Source organism: Doryrhamphus excisus, chromosome 5 (assembly GCF_030265055.1).
Source record: "Doryrhamphus excisus isolate RoL2022-K1 chromosome 5, RoL_Dexc_1.0, whole genome shotgun sequence".
Classification (NCBI taxonomy): Eukaryota; Metazoa; Chordata; class Actinopteri; order Syngnathiformes; family Syngnathidae; genus Doryrhamphus; species Doryrhamphus excisus.
This window is the reverse complement of record NC_080470.1, coordinates 8,183,461-8,207,329: the sequence shown is the minus strand read 5'-3', so window position 1 is coordinate 8,207,329 and position 23,869 is coordinate 8,183,461. Positions and strand designations below refer to the sequence as shown.

At 40.5% G+C, this 23,869-nt stretch overlaps 3 protein-coding genes across 5 annotated transcripts in view; 1 reads left to right on the top strand and 2 right to left on the bottom strand.

Moving 5' to 3' along the window:
• The window catches only part of LOC131129124 (serine/threonine-protein kinase MAK-like), a 9,926-nt gene extending 6,551 nt beyond the window's left edge, over nt 1-3,375 (bottom strand). The window contains exons 1-7 of one of the 3 annotated variants that reach the window (XM_058072302.1): nt 2,636-3,375; nt 2,431-2,526; nt 2,191-2,333; nt 1,447-1,501; nt 1,165-1,286; nt 524-606; nt 117-249 (exon numbers count right to left, since the gene is read on the bottom strand). In XM_058072302.1, the coding sequence (XP_057928285.1) occupies nt 117-249; nt 524-606; nt 1,165-1,286; nt 1,447-1,501; nt 2,191-2,291 (494 nt within the window). In that variant the 5' untranslated portion in view covers nt 2,292-2,333; nt 2,431-2,526; nt 2,636-3,375. Of the gene's footprint in view, nt 1-116; nt 250-523; nt 607-1,164; nt 1,287-1,446; nt 1,502-2,190; nt 2,334-2,430; nt 2,527-2,635 lie in introns of those variants that run through there. The other 2 variants (XM_058072301.1, XM_058072303.1) reach the window with 2 other exon arrangements.
• Nucleotides 2,993-6,850, top strand: psmg4 (proteasome (prosome, macropain) assembly chaperone 4). Its single transcript, XM_058072312.1, has 3 exons — nt 2,993-3,294; nt 3,884-3,959; nt 5,497-6,850. The coding sequence occupies exons 1-3, from the start codon at nt 3,118-3,120 to the stop codon at nt 5,616-5,618; spliced, it is 375 nt and encodes a 124-aa protein (XP_057928295.1). The 5' UTR covers nt 2,993-3,117; the 3' UTR covers nt 5,619-6,850.
• Nucleotides 5,657-23,869, bottom strand: LOC131129125 (solute carrier family 22 member 23). Its single transcript, XM_058072304.1, has 10 exons — nt 22,795-23,869; nt 21,099-21,202; nt 19,665-19,819; nt 14,042-14,228; nt 12,540-12,667; nt 9,928-10,030; nt 8,909-9,135; nt 8,762-8,794; nt 8,500-8,623; nt 5,657-7,999 (listed from the first exon to the last, which is right to left on the bottom strand). Exons 1-10 carry the CDS (start codon nt 23,203-23,205, stop codon nt 7,579-7,581), a joined length of 1,893 nt encoding a protein of 630 aa, XP_057928287.1. The 5' UTR covers nt 23,206-23,869; the 3' UTR covers nt 5,657-7,578.

Here is a 23,869-nt window from a genome sequence, read left to right as displayed (position 1 = left end):
CAACTGTTTTTCACACAATTATCAACATTTCACACTTATATGTTTGTTATTAATGCATCACATATACTAACCAGGTATTCTCAAACAAGCCAAGCACTATCTAATTTAAGACTCACCATCTGGTGGACACATAATCAGTGTATGGTGGCTGGGAGCGAATTTCTCTGGCAAGCCCAAAATCTGCAATTTTAACCAGCTCCGGGCCCATGCAGAGCAGGTTCTCTGGTTTCATATCACGGTGGAAATACCCTGGATAACACAAATAAAGGAGAAATTAAAGAAACAATTGGCCTTTTGGTTGTAACCTAATCAAGTCCCCTGCCCCAAGGAACCCATGAAATGTTTATTATCTTTATTTCTTTTCGCCATCTTCTTCATCAAAAGGGTTTGCTCTGTAGAAATAGCTGTCTGACTATTTGATGAAAAGAGTTGAGTTTACTGCTTGACCTTTCCATGACCCGGTTAGGTTACCGAGTTTTGGCATCTAAAATCATATTAAAAAGCAAAAAAAGGAGTTGCTTACCATGTTTATGCATAAATGCCAAACCAGACAGCACTTGGAACATGATGTTCCTGATCTCATTTTCGGAAAACATTGCATAGTTCCTGGCAGCATCAAAGTCACAAAAAATAAAATAAGAGATGCATTAAAGTACTGAAGTGAAACTGACACAATGCCATATAAGCACAAGAAACTAAAAAATATATAAACAGAACTGATTATTGCATTGATTTTTGGTTTTCGTGTTTATTCTTCATTTTGTTTATGTGAAACTTTCTGGTTTGTTTGCATGCAAGACTTTTTCCTACTGTCAACAACAAGCACATTCTCACCAACTATGGGTCTTAAGTGGAACATTTAAAAAAAAATGTCAGATTCACATGCAAATTGCAGAGAGTTCGCAGACATGCATAGCAATAACCCATTAATATTTTGGTGCAAATGGCAATAAATATATGGATATACTATAGCCTAAGATACTGTACTATGGTGTCCCTTCTTCACAGAAGTTATTGATTACAAGAATCAAAAGATCAAAATTAATAGTGACTTGATATAAACACATGCAACATTTTTCATAGTTCATCATATAATTTAAAAAAATACTGCATATCCTGTTTTGACATGTGAGTGACTCTTGGTGAAATGTAACTGTACCTTACCTCTCATTCATGAGCTGGTAGAGGTTTTCTTTCATATATTCAAAGACAAAGAAGAGATTATCATTTTCCCTTATGACCTCTTTCAGTTTGATCACATTGGGATGGTTCAGTTTCTTCAGAGACTGTACGGGGAAGACAATGAAACAAATTATGTCATCATCTCAACACCTCTGTACAATACAACAGGACAATAGGTCTCTTTAGCCAATGTAGGTGTACCCACGACAGTGCCCAATGAACATATATTGGTCCTGCCGTCAAAATAATAATATGAATTGTCACCTTTAACTCCCTCAGATTCATGCACTCTTCCCAAGAATAAAACTTTCTCTTCATCCTGCAGAATGACATAATTATAATGATTGTTATTGTTTAATTGTGCATGCATCTAGAACAAGTATATGTTAAATGTATCAATGTTACCAATACTTTATTTGGAGGGCTTTTTGTACTGTTTTTATTTATTTATAAAAGCATCAGTAGGATGGTCGGATCGATCCAAATACCAGTAATCTTGATACCAGCGTGATAAAATTGATATTCATCCAATCACTTCTTTATTTTCTCACACACCTGTGTTTTCTTTCCCAGTTGTATAGTTATATTTATTAAACTGTATAATATTGACTAAACTAAAGGTCTGTTCACTCATACCAAAATTTGCAGCATTTTATTTAGACGACAGTACAGCCATTACATAACACATATTTATATTCATGGTCCATTATTTTGGCGTCTTTCTATTGCTTACTATTATAAAAGGTGGTGGTGAACACAACTGTCGAGGAGCGATAGTAATACAAGTCTGGGGCGGAATGCAGCATAGTGTACAGTAGTACATTCATTTTTATTCCCCTATTATACATTCTGGGATTTCATTCACTATGCACTATGTAATAACTATACAGTAATAACACTAACTTAATCTGTAACCTAGAGGTCCATGAGTTCATCAAATGATCTCCAGAGACCCCAGTCTGACCCTATATTGCATTAGCTGTAGACAGGCGGTGCGTTTGAACTTGCCTTTTTATGGCAACCAGCTCCCCGGTCTCATTGCTCCTGCCCAGGAGTACACTTCCATAGGTACCGTCCCCCAGTTGTTTGAGCATGGCGTAGCGGTTCATTTTCCAAAGACCGTCACTCCTTGGCAGTCCAGTTCACAGTCACTGTAAGTTTCACAGTGGCATTCCTGTTGAATTCTGCACTACTTACACGTACTTCCTGTATTAATTCTCAAATAAACTAAGGGCCTTTTTGATTTACCTTTCTCTCTGCAGATTTAGGCTCGGTGTGTGGCTGCAGGTTCCAGGTTTGGTTTGTTTTGCACTACCTGTCTGTCTCATCTAACCAAAGATAAGCCTTTCACAGCAGACAGAAAATCCCCAGTGAGTGGAAGTGGATTAAGTTGACGTGTGGTTCAGAAGGTGTGGGTCAGGAAACAAACTCAAGGAAGGAATGGCAGTCTTACCAAGACTGGAGCAGGTTGTATTTCATTACTAATGTTGTTACCTGACTGCACCCAGTTTAACAACATGTACTCAATATCCATTTTCTATAGCTGTACAGCTGACTTTGAACAAAAGGTGGACTACACCCGGAATTGGGCACATATAACCCATAAGAAGCCATCCATTTTTATTGATTGTATTATTATCATTGTGACTACCCTGTCAAATATATGACGGCAGTGTTTACAAAGCTATTGTGAGACCAAACATACGGTACATTATTTGTTCAGTATCAGTTTCATAAAGTGTTGGTACACATAACGACCAGCGGGTGGCGGTATTTCACCTGAGAACTGCCACTGCAACGAGATCCAAAAGACAAAGCACGATGAGAACCGGATACGTCGATTGCTTTGGCCTGCTTCTCCGCTCCTAACCCGGAAGTTGTTTTTCCAATCTCCAAATTGCGTTGCCAGCCTTCGCAAATAAACGTTTGCAGAAAATGAATGAAGTAGGCAACGGTGAGATGTTGGGTGCCATTTCAGTTCACAATTTTTCGGAGAGAATTTTGGAGCAGACCGTACATTTTCACGTCATGAAGCTCAGTGGCGGATTTTTTCTTTGGGTTGGCTCGAGTCCACTTCTGTCCAACTTGGCGGTTTCAATGAGCAGCAGATACGTGAGTATACACGCTGATTTGTGTACGCGGACAATGACGTGAAATCACTTCGGTTTATTAAAAACGGCTTAAGAAACGAACGTCACACAAGCAATATGTTTTTCTTTGAAGTGGAGTTAATTGGGAAATGTGAAAATCGTGTTGGGACGATTGGTCTAATCTGGGCTTCGTTTTTTTCACCATCGGTATACGACAAAGTAGAAGGACTACATTTACCATGAACGCCCCGCGTAACATATATGTAATATAACATTGTTTTTACATTCATTTTAAAAATGGCATCAGAAATGTGTTCAAAGTGCCACTTGTTCTGTGCCCCGTGTTAATTTACTTTACGGGTTAAATAAGCTATATCACATATCACCTAAAACGATTTTTTATTTCCAACTATTTAAATTAACGTGTAACTGAAAGTCATTGTAACTGAATGGGCCTAATCTCAAAATTGTGTCCCATGGAAAAGGCATTTTACCTATAAGTGGTGTACATTAGTAACTGACAACTCGACTTTATGGCAATACATAAATAAATCCAAAACATTATTATCTGGTTTATTCATTACCTCTCCACTCTGTCTGTTTTTCTACAGGATTCGATGCCATTATCGACATTAGTGATGGGGGATCCTTCGGATACTATGCCAAATTCCTTGGCACAGAGATTAGGTATTTGTTGTTTTATATCACTGCATAGAAAAGTTACACAATGGAACACTGCATGCTACATGATGAAGTGGATTTTCTGTGAAAGTAGCCCAACCAACACAAGCTTTGTCCTTAAGATGCATTTTAACAAAACAAAATTCCCAGAGCAGAACTACACGGTTCTGCAAAGGTGGTTATCAGCTAACAACTGTGCGTACATATAAAAGGGTGCATTTGATATCATAGTATTCTACTGTTTCTACTCAAGATTGGCGGGTGAAGCCTCGTGAAGTCATGAAGCTTTGTGGCTTTCCTTCAAATTGTGCCAAAACAGATTCAAAGCTTTGGTGCTTCAGCGAAAAAAGCAACATTTTGTGGAAGAATGAAGTCAAAGCAATCTATGTCACTAAAAGGAGAGAAACACAGGTCTCCATTACAAATGCACAAACAAACTCGCCAATGCTGTCATTACAAGCCATCATTGATCAATAGCTTGGTGGTTATTTATATACACAAATTAGCACCAAAATAACTAATCAAAGCAATGACAGACATCAATCTATTTCGAACTGTCTATGTGCTGTGACGTATGAAGCTTCAAACGTAATCGATCAAGTGATACAAGCTCTGAAACACTTATTTCAAAGCAGTGTGATTCAGGAAGTCCAGACACAAGCTTCAAGGCTTTGGGCTCATTTTACCATCTCTAACTTCCGCTTGAAAATGAAGCCATCCCGGCTGGTGTATTCTACAAAATAACGAATCATTATGGAATGTTATGACGAGTTCCCAAAAGATTATGACTGTTAAAAACAACATCGTTGCAGCCAATAGACAGAGGGCGAACACCTGGCAGAATAATGCAGAACATGTAACCCTCGTGAGGAAAAGCGGTAAAAAATGAATGAATGAATGAATGTAAGTTAACACTGATTTATTATACTAACTATACCCGACTAGTCTTGTTATTTATCAACACTCAAAATTGCACAACTTTGACATTTTAACACTTACCTATAAAAAAATAAATAAATACATTGGAGCAAGTGTCTTTTTTTAATCTTTGAAAAGTGTCCTCTTGTATCTCATTGCTGTGTTGACCTTTTTAGTTTTTTTCTTTTGCAATTGCCCATAGGTATGAATGTGAGTGTGAATGGTTGTTTGTCTATAAGCGCCCTGTGATTGGCTGGCGACCAGTCCAGGGTGTACCCCGCCTCTTGCCCGAAGACAGCTGGGATAGGCTTCAGCATGATCAGTTCCAGTGTCAAACTGTCACCATCACAAAGTCATTACTAACTGTACTAGCTATGTAACATGTCAGTATCCTTAGCTGCCATTATGCATCATCACACTTTTTCCCATTTTAAGTGATAATGTTGACTGAGAGCATTGGTTTCCATATATTAATGTCTTCAGTATATACACAACAGCTACAAATCTCTTAAACAGCCTGGAGAACACACACACAGATGCACCCGCAGAAGTGAAGCTCATCTACAATTTAAATACTCCAAGCCTAAAATGTACCAATGTTGTCTGTTTTTGCCTTATCGTGCAGCAAAGAAGACCAAAAAGCAAGTGTTTGTGAGTTACAGTCTCCCTGCGGCAGACTCCAGCCTCTCTCTGCTTGTGGAAAACCGAATCAAAAAGGAGCTTGAGCTTCACCCAGATAAATTCTGATCCTTTAGTGAACTTTTCTTGTTGCAATGACATCCACCACACACGGTCATAGTCATGTCCATTTTTTTTTATTGACACAATAAATTAAGTGATTTTACTATCAAAATGTGTAGGCCTATGGCTTTTGTACAAATGCATCATTAAAAAAGAACACTTAGAAAACGGTATAAGTGGCTGAGATTTTTTTTTTCCATTGAAAACTTACAAACTAGCAAGTCGTACAGGTGGGTTAAAATATAAGAGTATATGCTGAAGGAAGATGGTGGACCCTAAAACTGTCACTAGTAGGACAAAATGTTTGCTGTTACTATGTAATGCTTAAATATCTAACTGTACGGCAAATGTTTCTCACATTATCATTACAAGGTACATTGATACACCTGTTTGCAGTCCTAAGGAATATTTGTATGAATGAACACTAATAACAGTGAGCCAAAATTTAGGCAGACTGGTCTATTCTAATCACAAAAATTGTGCTTTCTGGCTAGAGTTATCAAAGGAGCTGGATTACATCATTACCACAGTACAAAGAACACAGATGTGGAGTGGGATATTTGCTAGAGAGAGATCATTCAGACAGTGTGAAAAAAAAATTAAATACTGCTTTTCCAAAACGCCATTCAAAATGTTGAGATGCATCATAAGACATAGAGAAGATAATTTCAATGTCCGCTCAACTCTCAGGTTTAGGTTAGCATTACCAGCAGTCTCTAACAGCTACACATAACGTGTGCATCAAGGTCTCCGGTTGTTCATCATTGCACACAACCATCATATACCCTCACCAACAGCTGTAATGCTTACTTTAAAAAAATCAGTGTCTACATTGTCACCCCCCCAAGGAGGATAAAGTGCCACTGTGGACCACAAATAACAAGAAAAAAACTTTGTGCCCATTCATGCAAAACAGTGGTAGTGGTTAAGCCAATCCCTGTGTCTCCAGTTTGTTGGCTGAGGAACACAAACACTTAATAATAGTGTCCCCTGACTTTTAGTGCAAAATAAAGAACCAGAGAAGGTAAATTCTGTAGAAATTGTATGCTGAAGCTGAGTCCAAAGGCTGTGTGGAAAAGGTGGGAATTTTTGGCATGTGAGAAATTGTTGGCCTGGGATGATTTCAGAAATGTGGGGAAAAATGTGATTTTTTTTGGCCCAGAACAACCTTGGAATTACAGGAATGAGGAACCCTGAATAGGCTGACGGTTTTGATGTTGGAATACTGTCGTGTGAATCATTTGGAGATTTGTGGAAACCATTTGAAATTCAATATCCAAGAGAATTTGTGTTACAGGAAATGTGGGACGAATGGAAAATTGGGAATTTTTGGTGTGCTCTTCAGCATTCACAATTAGAATATGCACTGAACACAAAACATATTGATAACTGTTCCATTTGCCTTCACCCACTCTTTTTACCAGGAAAGGACTCAAAAAAAAGAGTCAGGTTAAATATTTTGGCAGCTCTTGAGTCATTTTTGTCATACAAAATCCTTCACCTCTATTTCAACCTCACTATTATTTCATAAGAGATTATCAGGCATTTTGGAAATCTTTTTCTTTTTCAAAATAGAGGATGTGTCTCAAATTGAATACTTCCGTCAATACATATAAATATAGGTACACAATATTAGTTCCTGATGGAGCGAATTGTTGACAGTGTAGTCCCAAATTGATTCCTGTCATTGCACACTTACCGGAAATGACGATTACAATATTTGTGTTCACTACTTTGCCCTGCAACGGGTTGTTCCTGAGCTGCCATTATTTCAAGTTTGTCCCCTTCTTTGGCTTCATAGCCAAGATGGTGACTATTTAGGGCGATAGTAAGAGTCCATTACCGCGCAATTACCCCTTTTGGGTTCACTAAGTGGAAGTACGGAAGTGCGCAAATTGAGACACAGCCACAGGTTTTATCAGGCTTTCAGTATTCTCAATGGTTGCACAACTAATTGTGGTTAAGTTCAAACCCCATTGGCTATGGCGTGGTTGCCAATCACTTCTCCACCAGTGGCCAGGGAGTATGAGGCAGGTACCGCTGCCAGAGCGGTGGCTGCTGCAACGGTAGCACTCCCAGTGGCGGACAAGTGTAGCGGTGTGTCGTGTACGCGGGAGTAGTCCTTGTCACTCTTGGCGAGGAGAAGGTGCTGCTCACCCGGGTGAAGCAATGTTTGACGGGTGAACGTCTCTCCGTCGGCCAACGTTTCTGGCAAAGGTTGACCTCGCGGCTCAGGGAGCAGCAGTAGGCAGATGATACACAGTAGCGTGCAGCAAGCGAAGATCACGTGATGCAGGAAGTAGCCCTTCTGGTTGTGGAGCTCCATGATGGGCGCGGTGAGCATGCCGAAACCCGCACTTGCTAGGACCAGGCCGAGACCTCCACCCCTGATCCAAGAGAAAGATTAATGAAATCACAAAATGGAGCCAGGATCCCAAATTTGACATGCAACACAAATGGCTGTACAAACCATTTAATTACATAGAATTGATGATGCGTTCAAATACAAGAGCTACCTTTGTAATACTCTTGTCGTAACAGGCATTGTCTGAGACAGCTATTAAAATGTATGTATGTGACATTCTCAAAATCTCCCGATTTTTTTCTCAATGCGGCCCTAATACTCCATCTAATACGCAGCTTACATTTAAAGTAAATATGTTACTTAATACAGTAACATCACAGCGCGGTGGAATGCGTCTTCTGAATGTATTTGTATTTTAGTTCATTTTGACATTTTTATGTTCTAAAATGACATTAAATGGAAAACAATATGTACATTTTGTTGAAATAGGCACAGTTTTAAAATGAATAATAAGCTATTAAACCACATTTAAGATTATTATTATTTAAGATTTGTATTTGAGGACCGCTGGTATCGACTTACCTGATGACCGTTGGTGTGATTTCAGCACAAAAGAAAATGCTGAGAGTGCTGACCGCATGAGAAGAGAACATGCCGATGATGGAGAAGGCCACAGAAAATTTTCTGTTGAGAGTGTCCCTCAGAACTATAGAGGATGAAAACAAGTAAGAAACAATCAACACATAGACTGAAGACAATCAACACATCTATTACATGATTCATTCCACATCAGTCTGACTCACTTCTAACGGGTCTAATAATATCCAGTTGGAAACAAAATTACCTGTGTCATGCCGAAGACTGTATTTTCCAATTACTGGTTGTCATTAGTGGGTTGGCGTGTGGAAGAGAAAAGAAACTCATAAGACACTTATACTGAATACAGTACATACCATACATGTGCTTACAATACAGTATCATGAATACTCACAATTGAGCAAACCTAGCTGCAGGAGTGATGCAAGGGCTGTGATGATCATGAACGTTAGAAGCCCTCCACGTCGACCCATGAGTCCAACCATGGGACACAGTGCCAGGCACGTTGCCACAGCGATGCCAGCCATGGTGTAGTAGTCTGTGTGGCACAAAGCAGTGGGTTGGGCCTCGGGGTCCATCATACTTCGAGCAAAGCAGTGGTGGATCCCATAGCCCGTCAGCCTGCAAAAAGTGAACAACATAGACACAATAAGCAAGAGGGGAGATTTCAATGTTTTCCATTCCTTCATTTCTCACTGAGGACCAAGGTTGTGTGTATTCAACGCCTTTCAGATGATTATTGTAGTTTGTCACCGGGATTACCGAGAAACAGTGCCACTGCAACTCCATGTTTGCAGATAGATGATGTCGGGCTCATATTCAGCATTTCTCTGACCATATCCGCTTTTCTCAAGCTGTGTCTGAGCGAGGTATTCATTGGCAGACTTCAGAGGTGCTTGTACCTTTCCCTGTACCTTCTTGAGCAGGGGCGGCCTTTAAGGCACTACAGGATCTCAGTCCATCACAGCAAAGCACAAGTGATTTTCCTAATGACAGTTTTCAACTCCCTTGAGCTCATTAACCAGCTCCTCCCTTGTAAAAAACCTTTCTCGGAATCATCTTGATCCCAAGAGGAATCTTGTTGCTGATGGTCTTGTAGTCCATTCCAGCCTTGTGGAGGTCTACAGTCTTGTCCCTAATGTTCTTTAACCTTTGGAATGGAAGAGACTGTTTTGTGACCTTTTTTTTCGCCATACAAGTTTGTGTTCTTCATGGGCACATACGGACTGTGGAGGTCAGAATACTTAATACTTGCAAATACTTGTTCCCTCAATCAGATACAAATTCATGCTTTAGTTATGGTTTTTTCTGGATTTTCTGTCAGTCACAAGATACCTACCATAATAATTGTGGACAACACTGCATTGCCATAATCCAGACAGCAAGTAAAATAAAGTAAAAATGCACACTTACGAGTTCACACAAAGCACCACAATGTTTTTCCACAAGTTCCTGGTGCTCATCATCTTCACAATACAGGCTCTCTGGGGTTTCTTGTGCAGTTCTTGCTCCAGCTCTGGTAGGAAACATGACACCCACACCTTGAGACATCTTTTCCATTCAGAGTGAAATGAGGCTGTGACCACTGAGATACTCTTCTTTAATGTACCTCTGAGAGACTATTGTCATGTGATGCTTTAAAATAGCAACACGAGTTCCCCGTGTCATCATCTTAATCATGACTCACTCAAGAGTTGACAGTTGGTCATGCAGTAGAGAAAACGATGTCTCACAAATGAGTACGCCTCCTCATATTTCAGCAACCATTTATATCTCTTCAAGGGACAATACTATAGACATGACATTTTCTACATATATAATTTAAGAATAGTCAGTGTACATCTTGGGAACCAGTATAGATTTACCACCCTAACACATAGCCATTACTTTCTTAATAGTTCAACAAAGTTCCCTATTATAATTCTTCTTCTTTTTCTTTGGGCTTTTCCCTTCAGGGGTTGCCACAGCAACTCAATCTCCTCCATCCAACCCTGTCTTCTGCATCTGTCTCTCACACCAACTACCCTCATGTCCTCCTTCACTACATCCATAAACCTCCTCTTTGGTCTTCCTCTATTCCTCCTACCTGGCAGCATCCTTCTACCAATATATTCACTATATCTCCTCTGGACATGTCCCAACCATCTCAATCTGGCCTCTCTGACTTTATCTCCAAGGCCTCTAGCATGTATTTCCTGATCCTATCCATCCTGGTCACTCCCAATGAGAACCTCAGCATCCTCATCTCTGCTACCTCCAGTTCTGCGTCCTGTCTTTTCCTCAGTGGCACTGTCTGTAGGCCAAACAACACAGCTTTTCTCACCACGGATTTGTATACGACGACATATGCAAATAATTTGCAAATTACTGATGACTTAATCTAGCAACTTCTAGGACAGCCAAGAGCTACTTTTCTTCCTGTGGTGTTGGCACCAATGGGTGGAGCAGAATTTGATGAGTTTGAAGAGTTTGAACATAAACGTCAACTTGCAGTTTCTATTATAACAAAATGTATTTGTATAGACCAGGGGTGCTCATTAAGTCGATCGCGAGCTACCGGTCGATCGCGGAGGTGGTACTGGTCGATCGCTGGTCGATCGCGGCGTGACATTAAAAAAATATCATCCCAGCATCAATGCCGTCACTTGATTGATATACAGGGCAGCCATTCAGATGACAACTGAATGTTGCCCTTCGGGCGACCAATCAAATCAAACGACGTCTCTAAGTGCAGCAGAACTTACGATGTCAGCCTATCATCCATCCCCGTTACTTGATTGACATACAGGACAACCAGTCAGATGACAACTGAATTTTAACCTTTAGGTCACCGCTCATGCGTAAACAACGATGCAAAGTGCTAAGCTAGTCGGCGAATTGCGAGATTTTAAGCCCTCGCTAAAGTTTATGGTCACTAAAATGAGTGAAGGAGCTGGACCAAGTAAAAAGGCAAAAAACATATCACTTCCATACGGATATGGAATATTATACGGATATTATGATACGGATATTATCCATGACTGATAAACATTTGGAAGTGTGCGTGAGGCTGGCTATCAGCAGCTACTGTCCGGACTATGCATCCCTGGCTGGTTCAATTCAGTGCAAGTCATCAAAGTAAACTCAGGTAATTACAAAAAAAATTAATAGTTAATTATGTGTGTTTTGCAATATTGGCTCATTTGGTTATGTAAGGTACATCAACATACATTGTACGTACAAATAATCCTCAATACATTTGAAAATAAATAGATGTTTTGCATTTTTGTAGTGGGTAGATCATTTTGACTCGGTCATTTTAAAAGTAGCTCGCATGCTGAAAAAGTGTGAGCACCCCTGGTATAGACAGAAGGTGGAATACAGCTAAGAAAATGTCTGAATGAAATTGTCTCATTCATATAAATTGGGAAAAAGGAAGCAGAGAGTGTTCAATATGAGATGAATTAGAAGGCAATTAAAGGACCTCAGCATCCTCATCTCTGCTACCTCCAGTTCTGCTTCCTGTTTTTTCCTCAGTGCCACTGTCTCTAGACCAACCAACATGGCTGCTCTCACCAGTTTTGTAAACCTTTCCTTTCATTTTAGCTGAAACTCTTCTATCACACATCACGCCTTTCCTCCACCCGTTCCATCCTGCCTGCACACACTTCTTCACCTCCTTTTCACAATCTCCATTGTTGTGAACTGTTGACCCCGAGTACTTAAAATTCTCCACCATCTGTATCTCTTCTCCCTGTAACCTCACTCTTCCACTTGGGTCCCTCTCAGTCTTGCTGCGGCTAATCTTCATTCCTCTCCTTTCCAGGGCAGACGTCCACTCTTCTAGCATCTCCTCCACCTGCTCCCTACTCTAACTACTTTGTTCCGTATTATAATTACACATAAAAGGCCCACAAAAGAGGTACTGTATTCATGCTTCCCTTATTGAACTTCAGCACTCCTGTCATTTTCAGAGGACAGTAAATCTATACCACGATACAAGCTGTACGCTAGATATTGTAGAAACACCCTGAAATATTTTTCACCTGCAAGAACTCCGCTGGATTCACTTGTCATGTCAACTTTGTTTTTTCTTGCGATGCACAGCATCATAGCTTTTGAGCGTCTGTAGTGCTGGGTGGTCAACAGCCAGCGTAAAGACTCAGGAAAAATCCTGGAAAAGACACACAATACATAGAGGTCAACGTTCTTCATCGATTGGAAAAATTAGGGAAAGAATAAACAATTTATTAAATAATTTCTTTCTCAAAATGTGCCCATTATTGTCTGCATGGTGCTAAAGAGAGAGTACATGCCAACTATGAAGTACGATGTAAACTCAATATCTCACAAAGACCTCACAGGCAAGCATAACGCCATCTATTCAGCAATTATGGGATTTACAGAAGCGAGTGGTGTTGTAACTTTATTAAAAAAGCAGTGTTCTGGGTTGGTGACAATCGAGAGATGAGCTTAATTTGCAAAACTGAAAAGACGGAAACGACAGTGATACAAACACAAGCCATCAAGTAATGGCACAAGAATTCCAAAACAGAGCATTGTGTTTGTGACTATGCGTAAATAATCCAAAGAAGAGATGGTTTAATACAGGTTAGGGGAATTAATAACCACATTGAGCACGAGCACAGGAACAAGGTACAACTGCATACCAGCATGAAATAAATATGCATGTCAAAGTTGATAAGGTCTGTGGCTTGACTTTGTTGTGCATTGTTGTTTATGCAAAAGGTCTTATTGGGCACCTATTAAATGTTCTGGAAATCACCAATATGGTTTTGCTTGGTTTTCCCCCACTGGTTTCTTTTTGTTTTTCCTCTGCAAATCCCTTTGGTACTGGTTTGGGGTGGAGCAACAAGACACACCTGCAGTGTGTCCCAAGAAGTGTCAAGTACAGCTGCTGCAGCAGGAAGATACTGGATTGTTCCTCTTCCTCGTATTCCATATTTCTTGTTACAAGCCAGCTGTGAGCGTTCGTCTTGTTGTTTCTTCTATTACTGTTCAATGTTTCAAGTTCATACTCAACTGAATTCTCCCATTGATTCCCTGTCTTCCTGCCACTTTAGTTGCTCTGTTCACGTTGCACACGTTTGCCAAGTACTTGTAGCAATTGGTACAGTCTTTTGTGGTGCCTCATCTTTGGTTATTTCCTGGCTCCCTTGTTTTTGGTTGCTCCCCATTGTGAGCACATGTTTCTATTTTTATCTGTGGACTATTGCGCTGCATGACATTTATTCAGGCTGTATTTTTTTTTTACAATCCCACCTCTGTTTCTCCATCTCCTGGTCCAATCCTACACAAAACATTTTCAGTCAACTTTAATTATACAGATATATACTATTGAAAGGCTATAATGTCTGTATTTAGATCCCAGTATTAAACACTCGATATGTGTACAAAAATGATAACAGAATGTGTTGCTGAAGCAAGAAAAGAGAATAGTGTATAATAGAAATAATATCGTGTGCTCAAATGTGCTGCTCAGTAGTAAGTAATGTGTGTGAGGTACAAGCTGGTTCAGTGAACTCACCAAACGTAGGGCAGCATCAACACAAAGGGGCTTATTATTACAATCTGCAGGACCTGCCAGTCATCACGGTGTGGCCAATTGCGACACAAAGCTGCCACCCCAGGCATCAGTAACTGCCCCCCCACCATCAGGAAACTGGCCACCATGGTCATAGAGAAACGCCAGCCTGGCAGACAAAGCTCAACCCCTGAAATAAAGAGACAATGAAAAGAGAAACTCTGGTGAGACTTAAAATAGACATTCTTAGCAAATGTGACAGTCACAGTCATGTGGAAAAAATGAGGACACCCGTGGTTGAACCCTGTGGATTGCACTCAAAAGGCGACACGTTACTGGATATGTAATTCTGAAAGTAAAATGAATGCATGATTAATAGGACATATTATTAAACATTACAGTAATTAGTTTTGTTATGTTAACACAAAGCTGATGTGAATGCTTTCTTTAGCACTTGATGGCATCATACAGTTTGTATAACTATGTGCCTGTAAAATATATTACAGCATTTTACGCTGATATTTGGGCCATACATTTTTTTTCTCTTAGATCCGGGTCCCTACACGCTACACATAGTATTTTCAGACAGACATTCATGTCATACTTATATTAGTTATTGCTGACTAAGCAATATTACAATGCAATGTAATTTAGCCGTGTTCTTTTAAGGAAATATATACACATTTTTACGTTTTTGACGTAATGAGAAAGACCAACAAATATGAATTGTTTGCTAGAATGTATGCACATTTGAGTGGACTTTGTTATGCTGCTTGTGTACTGTTAGGATCAGTTACGTATCAGATTGAGCATGACGCACACCAGAGAAATCAAATGTACTTTACACCAGTCTCATATAACAACAATCCTGAACTCCCTATGGAGGTTTCTACTGCTGCCAAATCAACTGGGATATCACACAGACACCCACGCAAACATCCCCCCCACCACACACACACGCACACACTGGCATAGACCTTTTGTTCTTGCTGAGTTGGAGAATGGTCTTCCTTGTGCTGATTATCTCACCGCCCCTAACGATGACACTATTTAGTTTGTTGGCTTCCTTTGTCACAAGTGAACAGAGTGTGAGGTGCACACTGCACATTATGCAACACCTTTTGGAGGGGCAAGAGGGAGTGTACACTGTCGCTATAAACCAGCTTTAACTCATCGCTGCTTAAGTGCCTGTAAACCCCCATCCCCCACCTCTACCAACGCTTCGTACCCCTTTGGTCATCTTCCACCTCTTCTCTGCCCCTATTCTTTTACCAGGGGCTTTTTAACTGGCTTTTAAACTTAAGCAGAACCGACAAAGACGGAGAGTAAAGACATTGAAAAGGTGACACGTGGTCCAAACCACCTTTGATGACAAATAGCTGACTACCACACAAGACTATGTCTCAATTCATCCACTTCTGTACTTACACTTAGCCTTTGGAATGCTGAGTAGTACAGTAAAGTGTGCTGTCAGTACTTGGATGCTGCGCTCAAAACAGCCAAATGATGAGTGCGCACCCTCAATAATCCCTATCTTGGCTGTATTGCAGAAGGGGAGAAACTAACCTAAATACGAAATGGGTAAATATTACAAACATCATTTCAGCAAAGCGAGTATGAGTATGAGAACAGAGAGCATGATGAGTTCAGAGGCTGAACCACTCTCAGTAGCCCCTTTCACATATCCTACAAAACTGATGCCTGAGAGCTGTAACAGTGGATTCTTCATTGCCTTTCGCTCGGAGCTCTTTTCCACAACAGCAAAACGTAATACTGGTGCCAGGCTGGTTTAGGGGCCAAGTCAAGCCGGTTCACAGACAACCCTGGCTGCGATCTGACGCTACACCACTTTCGTTTTCCATGCTGTCGTGTGGCCATGTTATTACGTCACAGGGGTTACGCCTCCAATCGGGAAAACAACAAAACCAAATCCATTGTTATTTTACAAATAGGTACTGTATGTCAATATGATCATCAGCGTGTGTATGTTTGAAGCAACTCTACACACTTTGTTGATTACTTTGCAACATTTTGGAAAATTCTATACTTAGTTCAAACTTGAGAATTATGTAAAATCACTTTCTAGGTCTGCAATAATGAATGGGTGGGTAAATGAAAAACGAGGACTAACTCCAAATTCTTCAAATTCACCACAAATCAGCAGTAAGTTGGCTGAAACCTGAAGAAAATTGGGAACAGTGATCTGCTTTTGGAATGGATGAAGCAAGCTAACATTCAAGGCCCCGAAAATTAATTTGAGATTCATGCCTATGATATGTGTATGTATACTGTACTTCTGACTCCAACTGTACTGCATGTCATTACTCTACGGCAGTTATGCTTAAAAGCAGCTCAGAAAGATTTGCATTTTTTTGCACAGCAGCTGTTGTCACAGCATGTACAGTGGATTTCACAGCTGACCTACTTTCATGACAACAAAGCACACTAAAACCTACAGAAAACTCCTTAATGACTCGTACCTAATAAACCCATTTGCTGCTGGTATACGTCCCAAAACAAAGACAGTATGTTAACCACAACAAACAAAGCCAGTACTAATTACCTTTGCCGACCACACGCTCAGTACAGAGGTTATTATTTTGCTGGCGTTTATCTGTTTGTTTGTTTGTGTTCAAAATAACTTGAAAAGTTCTGAATGAATTTAGATGAAATTTTCAGGAATTGTCGGAAATGGGATATGGAAGAATGATTGCATTTTTTGGGTTGATCCGGATTACTGGATCCAGGAATTTAAAAAAAAGATTCTTTAACGTTGTGAGATAGGAACATAGTCGCAATTTGTGCATACAACTCCACGAAAAATGGTCTGAGCACATGGAAAAAAATACAGAACGCTTAGTTGGGGGCTGCCCTGTCTGAGTGCTTCTTCTTTACGTGGTATAACAACAGAATTCAGCAAACAGCAGTGCACAGTACGTTTGTAGGCCTACACTGAAATAATGTAAACACTGGACTAGGTAAGCCTTTTTGTATATAGCCAAATAGCCAACTTTACATTAAAATATCCATCAGAGCTCAGTATCTTTAAGTCAGTGTTTTTCACGCAACACCGTTTACACCTGTGCTATGTCATCCGCTTGCCGACTGGTGATGTTTAAGAATATTCTATTGGTCCTGTCCTTGTTCAGCTTCCCACTCCTTACAATTTCATGTGCAGCACAGTGTTGCCAACTTTGCGATTTTCTCAGTGTATCTGGCAACTTTCCAAACTTATTTTAGTGACAAGTTACCAATGATGTAATTGGGAGACTTTTCTGGTGTTTGCGGACTTAACAGTGAAAGCATGTATTGTTCTGCCTTTGCTGCCGAGAGGTCCTCCCCGCCTAACAACAGTCAGTGCGCAGTCAGCTCCCGCAGGACACTGTCTGCCTCTCCTGAAGTCACCACCTCGACAATTAGCGTGTCACAGGCTCCAAGCACATAGCTACAGCATGTTTCTCATTATAAAATATATTGCTATGCACTCGTTAATTACATAGTTTTATTTTACTTTACTGTGCAATAACTTGCTTCAGATTCAACTCAAAACTCCCTCTCCTTTGTTCTATCCACTGCACACATTGGTCTACTCCACTTGCCTTGCTCATCCAATGAACGCAGTCAAGATGCATTCAAGGGCTTGCGGTGATTGGATATTTGACATTATTTTCAAAAATGCACATTTCCCCCTGTTTTAGTGTGGAAAAAAAATCCCCACACTCAGCGAAAGTAGCTGCAACAAGGGGTCTGAAGAGCCATGTGTTGCTGACCCCTGGTTAGTGTATTTTTATAGATGTACTTAGTGTGGACTATTTACATTCACTGGATCATTGCCAAATCTTAAGGTTGTTTCTAGGGCAAATCTGCCATCTTGTCCTCTTGGTTGAAACACTTGGATTCAGCAGCCTTCTGCCTTGACCACGCCTACTCTATTGTAACTGGGCATGGATCCAGGGTCAGCTCAAGTCCCCCACCATGCTCCACCAATCAGAGCTGCACAGAGACACCATCACCCTCACTACCATCAAACTAGTTATGTGCTAATGCTTACCAGCAAACAGTAATGAAGAATTTGATATAATTGGCATTTGGCATCGTTTAACACAAGAATACAACATTCTAACTACATTTATAGGTCAGAAAAGTGGAAAAGGCAGAACAGAACCCATTTTAAAAACAGATCAACCTCATGATATTGCACTTCTACATCATTTAGAACAAGAGTACAACATTTTAAATGTATACTTTACATAAGTCTGAAAAGAAGGAAATGCAGTATAGGACCCCTTTAAATAAGCAATAACCATTTGAAAACTCACTTGGATTTGATTGATAATTTACATAACACAAATTTACAAAAATGTCAGCTATGTCTTAGCAGATAATTTAGACATTTCGTTAGTGTTGAAAAACAGCCAAGCATTATTAACTCCTGCTGAGAATCAAACCCCTCCCAAGCACCCATCCCTAAAGCTTGACCTCACTCCACACATATTTGACTAATCTCTTACTGACCTGAGGGAGGGTGGTGAGAAACTGGGACAGACATTAGCACCCACCAACATATCCAGGAACTTATTAAGCCAGATAAATTCAAAGTTCCATAATATGTATTCATATCAGGTTAATGACATTTCATTCAGCTGGAGATCCCAAAACACTATGAATAAATATCCAATATGTCTAAAATGTGATAATGCCAACACATCCAGTTCTCTGTCCCTAATTTAGATTACTGTTCGAGTATGTACTTGCATTCCATTTGTGGTACATACCCCAAAACAACAAACGTGTGGTCCTCTGTGGCTGCAGTGCACTCAGCTGCTCATAGCACTTGTTGGTAAAAGTTCAGCTGTTCTTCCAGTTGTTGTCACCAACTTGGAGTTCGGCTGATTATTTCCTTCCGCAAATAGACTCATCAATCTACTTCACGTGGCGTCTCTTTTTTTTGCTCCATTTTCCGAATGAAGTTTGGTGGATGAACAGAAATGCTGCAAATGTGTTCCACCAATCAGCATCCTTCAGCACACAGCCCACCCATCAGAGGTTCCACGGAATATAAAAAAAAATACCTAGTAGTGGGATGGTGGTCTTATCTGGGAAAGTTTTGGTTGTAATGTTGGAAAGGTATACTCGTGGAAGCACACCAAGTCAAAATCCCAGGTTAATGAGAAAAGTTGTGCGGAGAAGGGACTAAGCTAACTAACCTTTACTAGCAAAACATTTTCACACCATCAACAATTATGGCTGCAAAAATATACTTTCTACGTTTTCAAGTTTTTGTGTTTGTATTGTTTTTCTTAAATATTTTACTGATGAAAATTTTGAAATGTCATATCCACAGTTGTAAAATAAATATTAAGATTATAAAACATTCCAAAACGGTGTGTCAATACAAACGTGTTTTGCATGTTATATAAGATGTACATTTATGGGAGACACATTAATACGTCACAATGATTGTTGTGAACATTTACCAAAGCAAAATATTGCAGGGATTTTAAGTGTTGTTTTTTTCAGTCATACCACATCGCTGATCACAAATAATGAAACGGAAGCAGAGAGAAGAAATGGGCAATGCTTATGAGAAATCAGAGAAGCAGACAGTTATGAGACATGTACTTACTGAGCACGTAGAGAGAGAGAGCGAGGCCCGCCAAGCAGAAACCCTCAAAAAAGCGTAAGGTGCTGAACATGGTGACGTTCACAGAGAAGGCAACACTCAAACCAAACACCAGCATGAAGAGCACAGAGAGGATCAACACTGGGTGTCGACCAAACCTTGGAAGCAGAGAGAAGAAGAAAGACAAAGTGTTTCAAATTGAGAACACAAGTCAGTCTGCTGAACAAGACCATTGTGGCTATTGTTTGGCTCCCTTGCCGGTTTAAGGGGGGTCAGTAGGTCAGTCCATCAGGTCAGAGCGAAGCCTTGGTACCATGCACATTTCTTTACATAGTTTCCATGGTTACTGATCCGAAACACAATGCAAAGGCTTTTTTTTCCCACGAGGGAGCCAAGTTGGCTCTCCACAATGTAACATACTGTATATAATATAGTGAACTGACTTCACGTTGCAACCTAAATACAGATTAATCAAACAGCACAAGTTATTTTTGACCCATGCACCTTTTAGTCAATAAGTTGATTGCTCTGTTTTTCAGGTTTAAATACACAATTAATTACACAATAAATGAAAATTAACTTTAAATTTTGCTGGCCTGCATGCATGTCTGGTTTCCTCCTCGCCCACCTCCAAACAGGCAGTAAGGGTCACTTTATAAGGGTTCACTTTATAAAACAACAGCTTGAAATCTTGTCAGTCATACAGTCACTTCGTCTCTGCGGGGGGAGGCGGGGCCGCTAGCATACACACAAGAAAAGAGTGGAGCCTCATGAGAAGCAATGCAAGGTAAAGGTCAGGAAAAAAAAATAAGATGGTTGCAAATCCAAATGCCACAGCCCCCGTGTGGGAATACAAACAAGGAGAAAGATGAGCTCATCAGCACGGAAGCCAGTATGTCGAATTTGTTAAAAAGTGTTCACAAAAACAAACATACCCACCTAAACATATACATAATCAACTATGGACAAAATCTAATGATTCAATAAAAAAAAATCTTGGTCAAAGACAGCCCTATTTTTTAACATATTCATGTTTATGTGGACGTACAATACATGGCCTAATATACCATATCGAATCTGCGTTTAACTGTGAGACATTGTTTGTTCTGTGTTGTTGTTTGTTGCTGCATACCTTAACTGTTAAAAATATTTGTGTAAAACAATAAATAAGAGCGACAGTAAAAATCTGTGACCATAAACAACAAAAAAACCTCCCATTTTCATCAGTCAGTCGTGTTATGGTAAAAACTACACAAGGTTAATCTAAAGCTTGTTTCACTTCATGGACTAATCATGGACTAATCAGTTATATATCAATAAATGGTCCGAATGAATATGAAGCAAACACCTGCAGCTGACTAAACTGCCAGTTTTTTTTTCACAATGAATTTACAGAAAGCCAATGGAAGCAAACAAAAAGTACAAATGGAGGCCTACCAGTCAGCCATGACACCCATCACTAGGTAGCCAAATATGGAGCCCACCAGTAAAGAAAACTTGGCAATGTGGACCTTCCAGGCAGAGTCACACACCAGGTTCCACTGGAAAAAAACAGAGTACATATATCAGGTTTGGTGAAAACAATCCAAATTTAGTTTCACTCTCACTGCCCAAAAAATATTTTGGAAATATTTAATTTGGACATGCATCCCAGGCGCATACATCTGTCAGAGACGAACACAGTTCCGCAATGTGGACACATAAAAAAAAAAAAATCAATAGTTTCTTCCAAACCCATGGGTCAGTTAACACACAATGCAGCTCTCAGCATCTGAAAGTCAGTCAAGGACATGTGTGGAACAAATAGCTGGGGCTGAAATTAGTGATGGCGTTTAGCTTAGAGATTTACAAATTATACCCCCACATGGAAGTCACTTTGTGGTGAAGCAGCGACAGAGGAACGAGATGATTATTAACTATGAAACGGCCAGTGGTGGTGACAAAATGTTGTCATTATTTTAGACCATGCATTCACATACCACAGGGGTGTCCAAACTTTTTACAATGAGGGCCAGTATAATTGTTGCCACTTCATGGTTCGAATTGTGCAGGTTCATTCTATCACGGTTTTGCAAAAATATATTAATTCATAAATCATGCTGCTTTGTGGTTGAATACAGTGTATTATTAGTCAAAAAAAATTAAGCATTTTCAACCATAAAAATGGCTAAATTAACAAAACTATAAACTTAATACATTCTGAAGATGCATTCAAAGACATGTTTTAACATGCTAAGATGTTAGACAGTTGTTATGTCAGCAATAGTTGACAAAATGTATTAATGGTTTGATCCGTTTTAATATGTCATAATATGTCATGTCCATAGGTATGAATGAGTGTGAATGGTTGTTTGTGTATATGTGCCCTGTGATTGGCTGGCGACCAGTCCAGGGTGTACCCGGCCTGTTGCCTGAAGACAGCTGGGATAGGCTCCAGCATGCCCGCAACCCTCGTGAGGATAAGCGGTACAGAAAATAGATGGATGTTTTTCTTGTTGCATTGTTGCTCGTTTCGAAACGGGGTTTTAGCTTTCTTGTACTTTAAGAAGGTATTTTTTTTTTAATAAGCTGGCAATATTTTTTTACCCAATGCGTTTACAGGTAATTACAGTAACAGTAATTCCAACACTGAGGATCAGCTTTGGTTGATATATATTGAGTTTACTATAAGTTTTTATAACGTTTAATGACAGCTGTGATAAAAGATGCCTTTATTTGTATAACAAGGGGAAATTCCAATAGGCTCCAGTAAGCGTTACAGAAAATGCATGGATGGGAATTTAGAACCTACTACACGAGCCACAGTCCATATGTTTATAACTCTCTAACAATGCTGGTGTTCTAGTTTAAACAAAACCTTGGAAACTGGTATTGTGCATCATTTAATATATGGAGGGCATCCTATTTTTGTTATTTATGTGCAACACATTAGACTAATGAAATGTGTGGCATATTGTTCAGCACTAATATATTAACACAAGCACCTCCACACACACACACACACACACACACACACCCTCTCAGATTGAGGTCAGTGGGTGAGTTGGTATCAGATGCTGCTGTAGTCATCGTTCACACGATCAGTTTTATATTATATAATTGATATGTTTTCGATGTAGTGCTCTCTCGTTACCTTGGTAACCACATTCTGACTAAGTCCCGTGAGCAGCTCCAGCCTCCTCTCCTTGCAGGCGCACAGCATACCGCTACCGTCACCGTATCCCTCTCTGGTACCGTTGACTTTGAGATCGGTGCCGGTCACCGGAGGGAATTCCACGGTCCAATTGCTCTCGTTCGACAAAGGTTGCAAACACGTGCCATTGGGCTGTGCCAGGAGGAAATAATCCGAGAACTGGCTAAAGCCTATAAACAATGCCGGTATCCAGGTCAGAACTACGAGCTGCTTCTGATGCTTCCCGAACCCCCCAAGAGACGGCAGAACCGAGCGGTCAATGTGCGGCAGCAGCCTGGGTGCTGGGTGATCCAGTGGGGTGAAGCCGTTCTCGGGCGGGTGATTGTGTGCCTGGGGGCGGCCGGCTGCCATCACTGCCGGCCCCAGGAAGCAGCTGGGCGAAGCAAAGCGCCTCTGTTGAACCCTTGTGGACACAAAGGGACCCCAAGTTGCAGATAAATCCTGAATGTAGCTTAAATAGAAGCAAAGTGCACCGAATCACGGAACAGTCGTCCTCATGGCGAAGGGTCCCGAGGTGAGCAGGGGGAATCCGAGTGGAGAGGCTGTGTCAAGAGGACTGGGCTGTGGGAAATCTCCCTGAGAGGAGTGGGGTCGGGCAGGCAGGCATGCTCATCAGCATGGGCTTTGTATTCCATGTGTTCACCTCCCACGGCGAGATCCATTCATGTGGAGCAGATCTGAGCCACTGTATGTGGAAGTGGAACGAGGAGAATATGATCCGCTGCGGGGTCATCCATGTGCGCCATCACAAGTCTCATCCATGACCCCTTGAAGCTGTGCATCAACTCCTCGAGTCCACGCTAGAGCTCGATCCCATCGTTTTGATCGTCCTGGATGTTAAAGTCAGAGACGCGGAGGAATATGTTGTCGCGTAGCCAATGGGACACTCTGAGCCCAATACTGGGGGAGGGCGGATCGATCCAAATATCGATAACATCGACACGAGGGTAAAATCGGTTTCGGGCCAATACTAGACGGTTGATATCGATATTTTTCAGTTCTTTTATGTTTATTT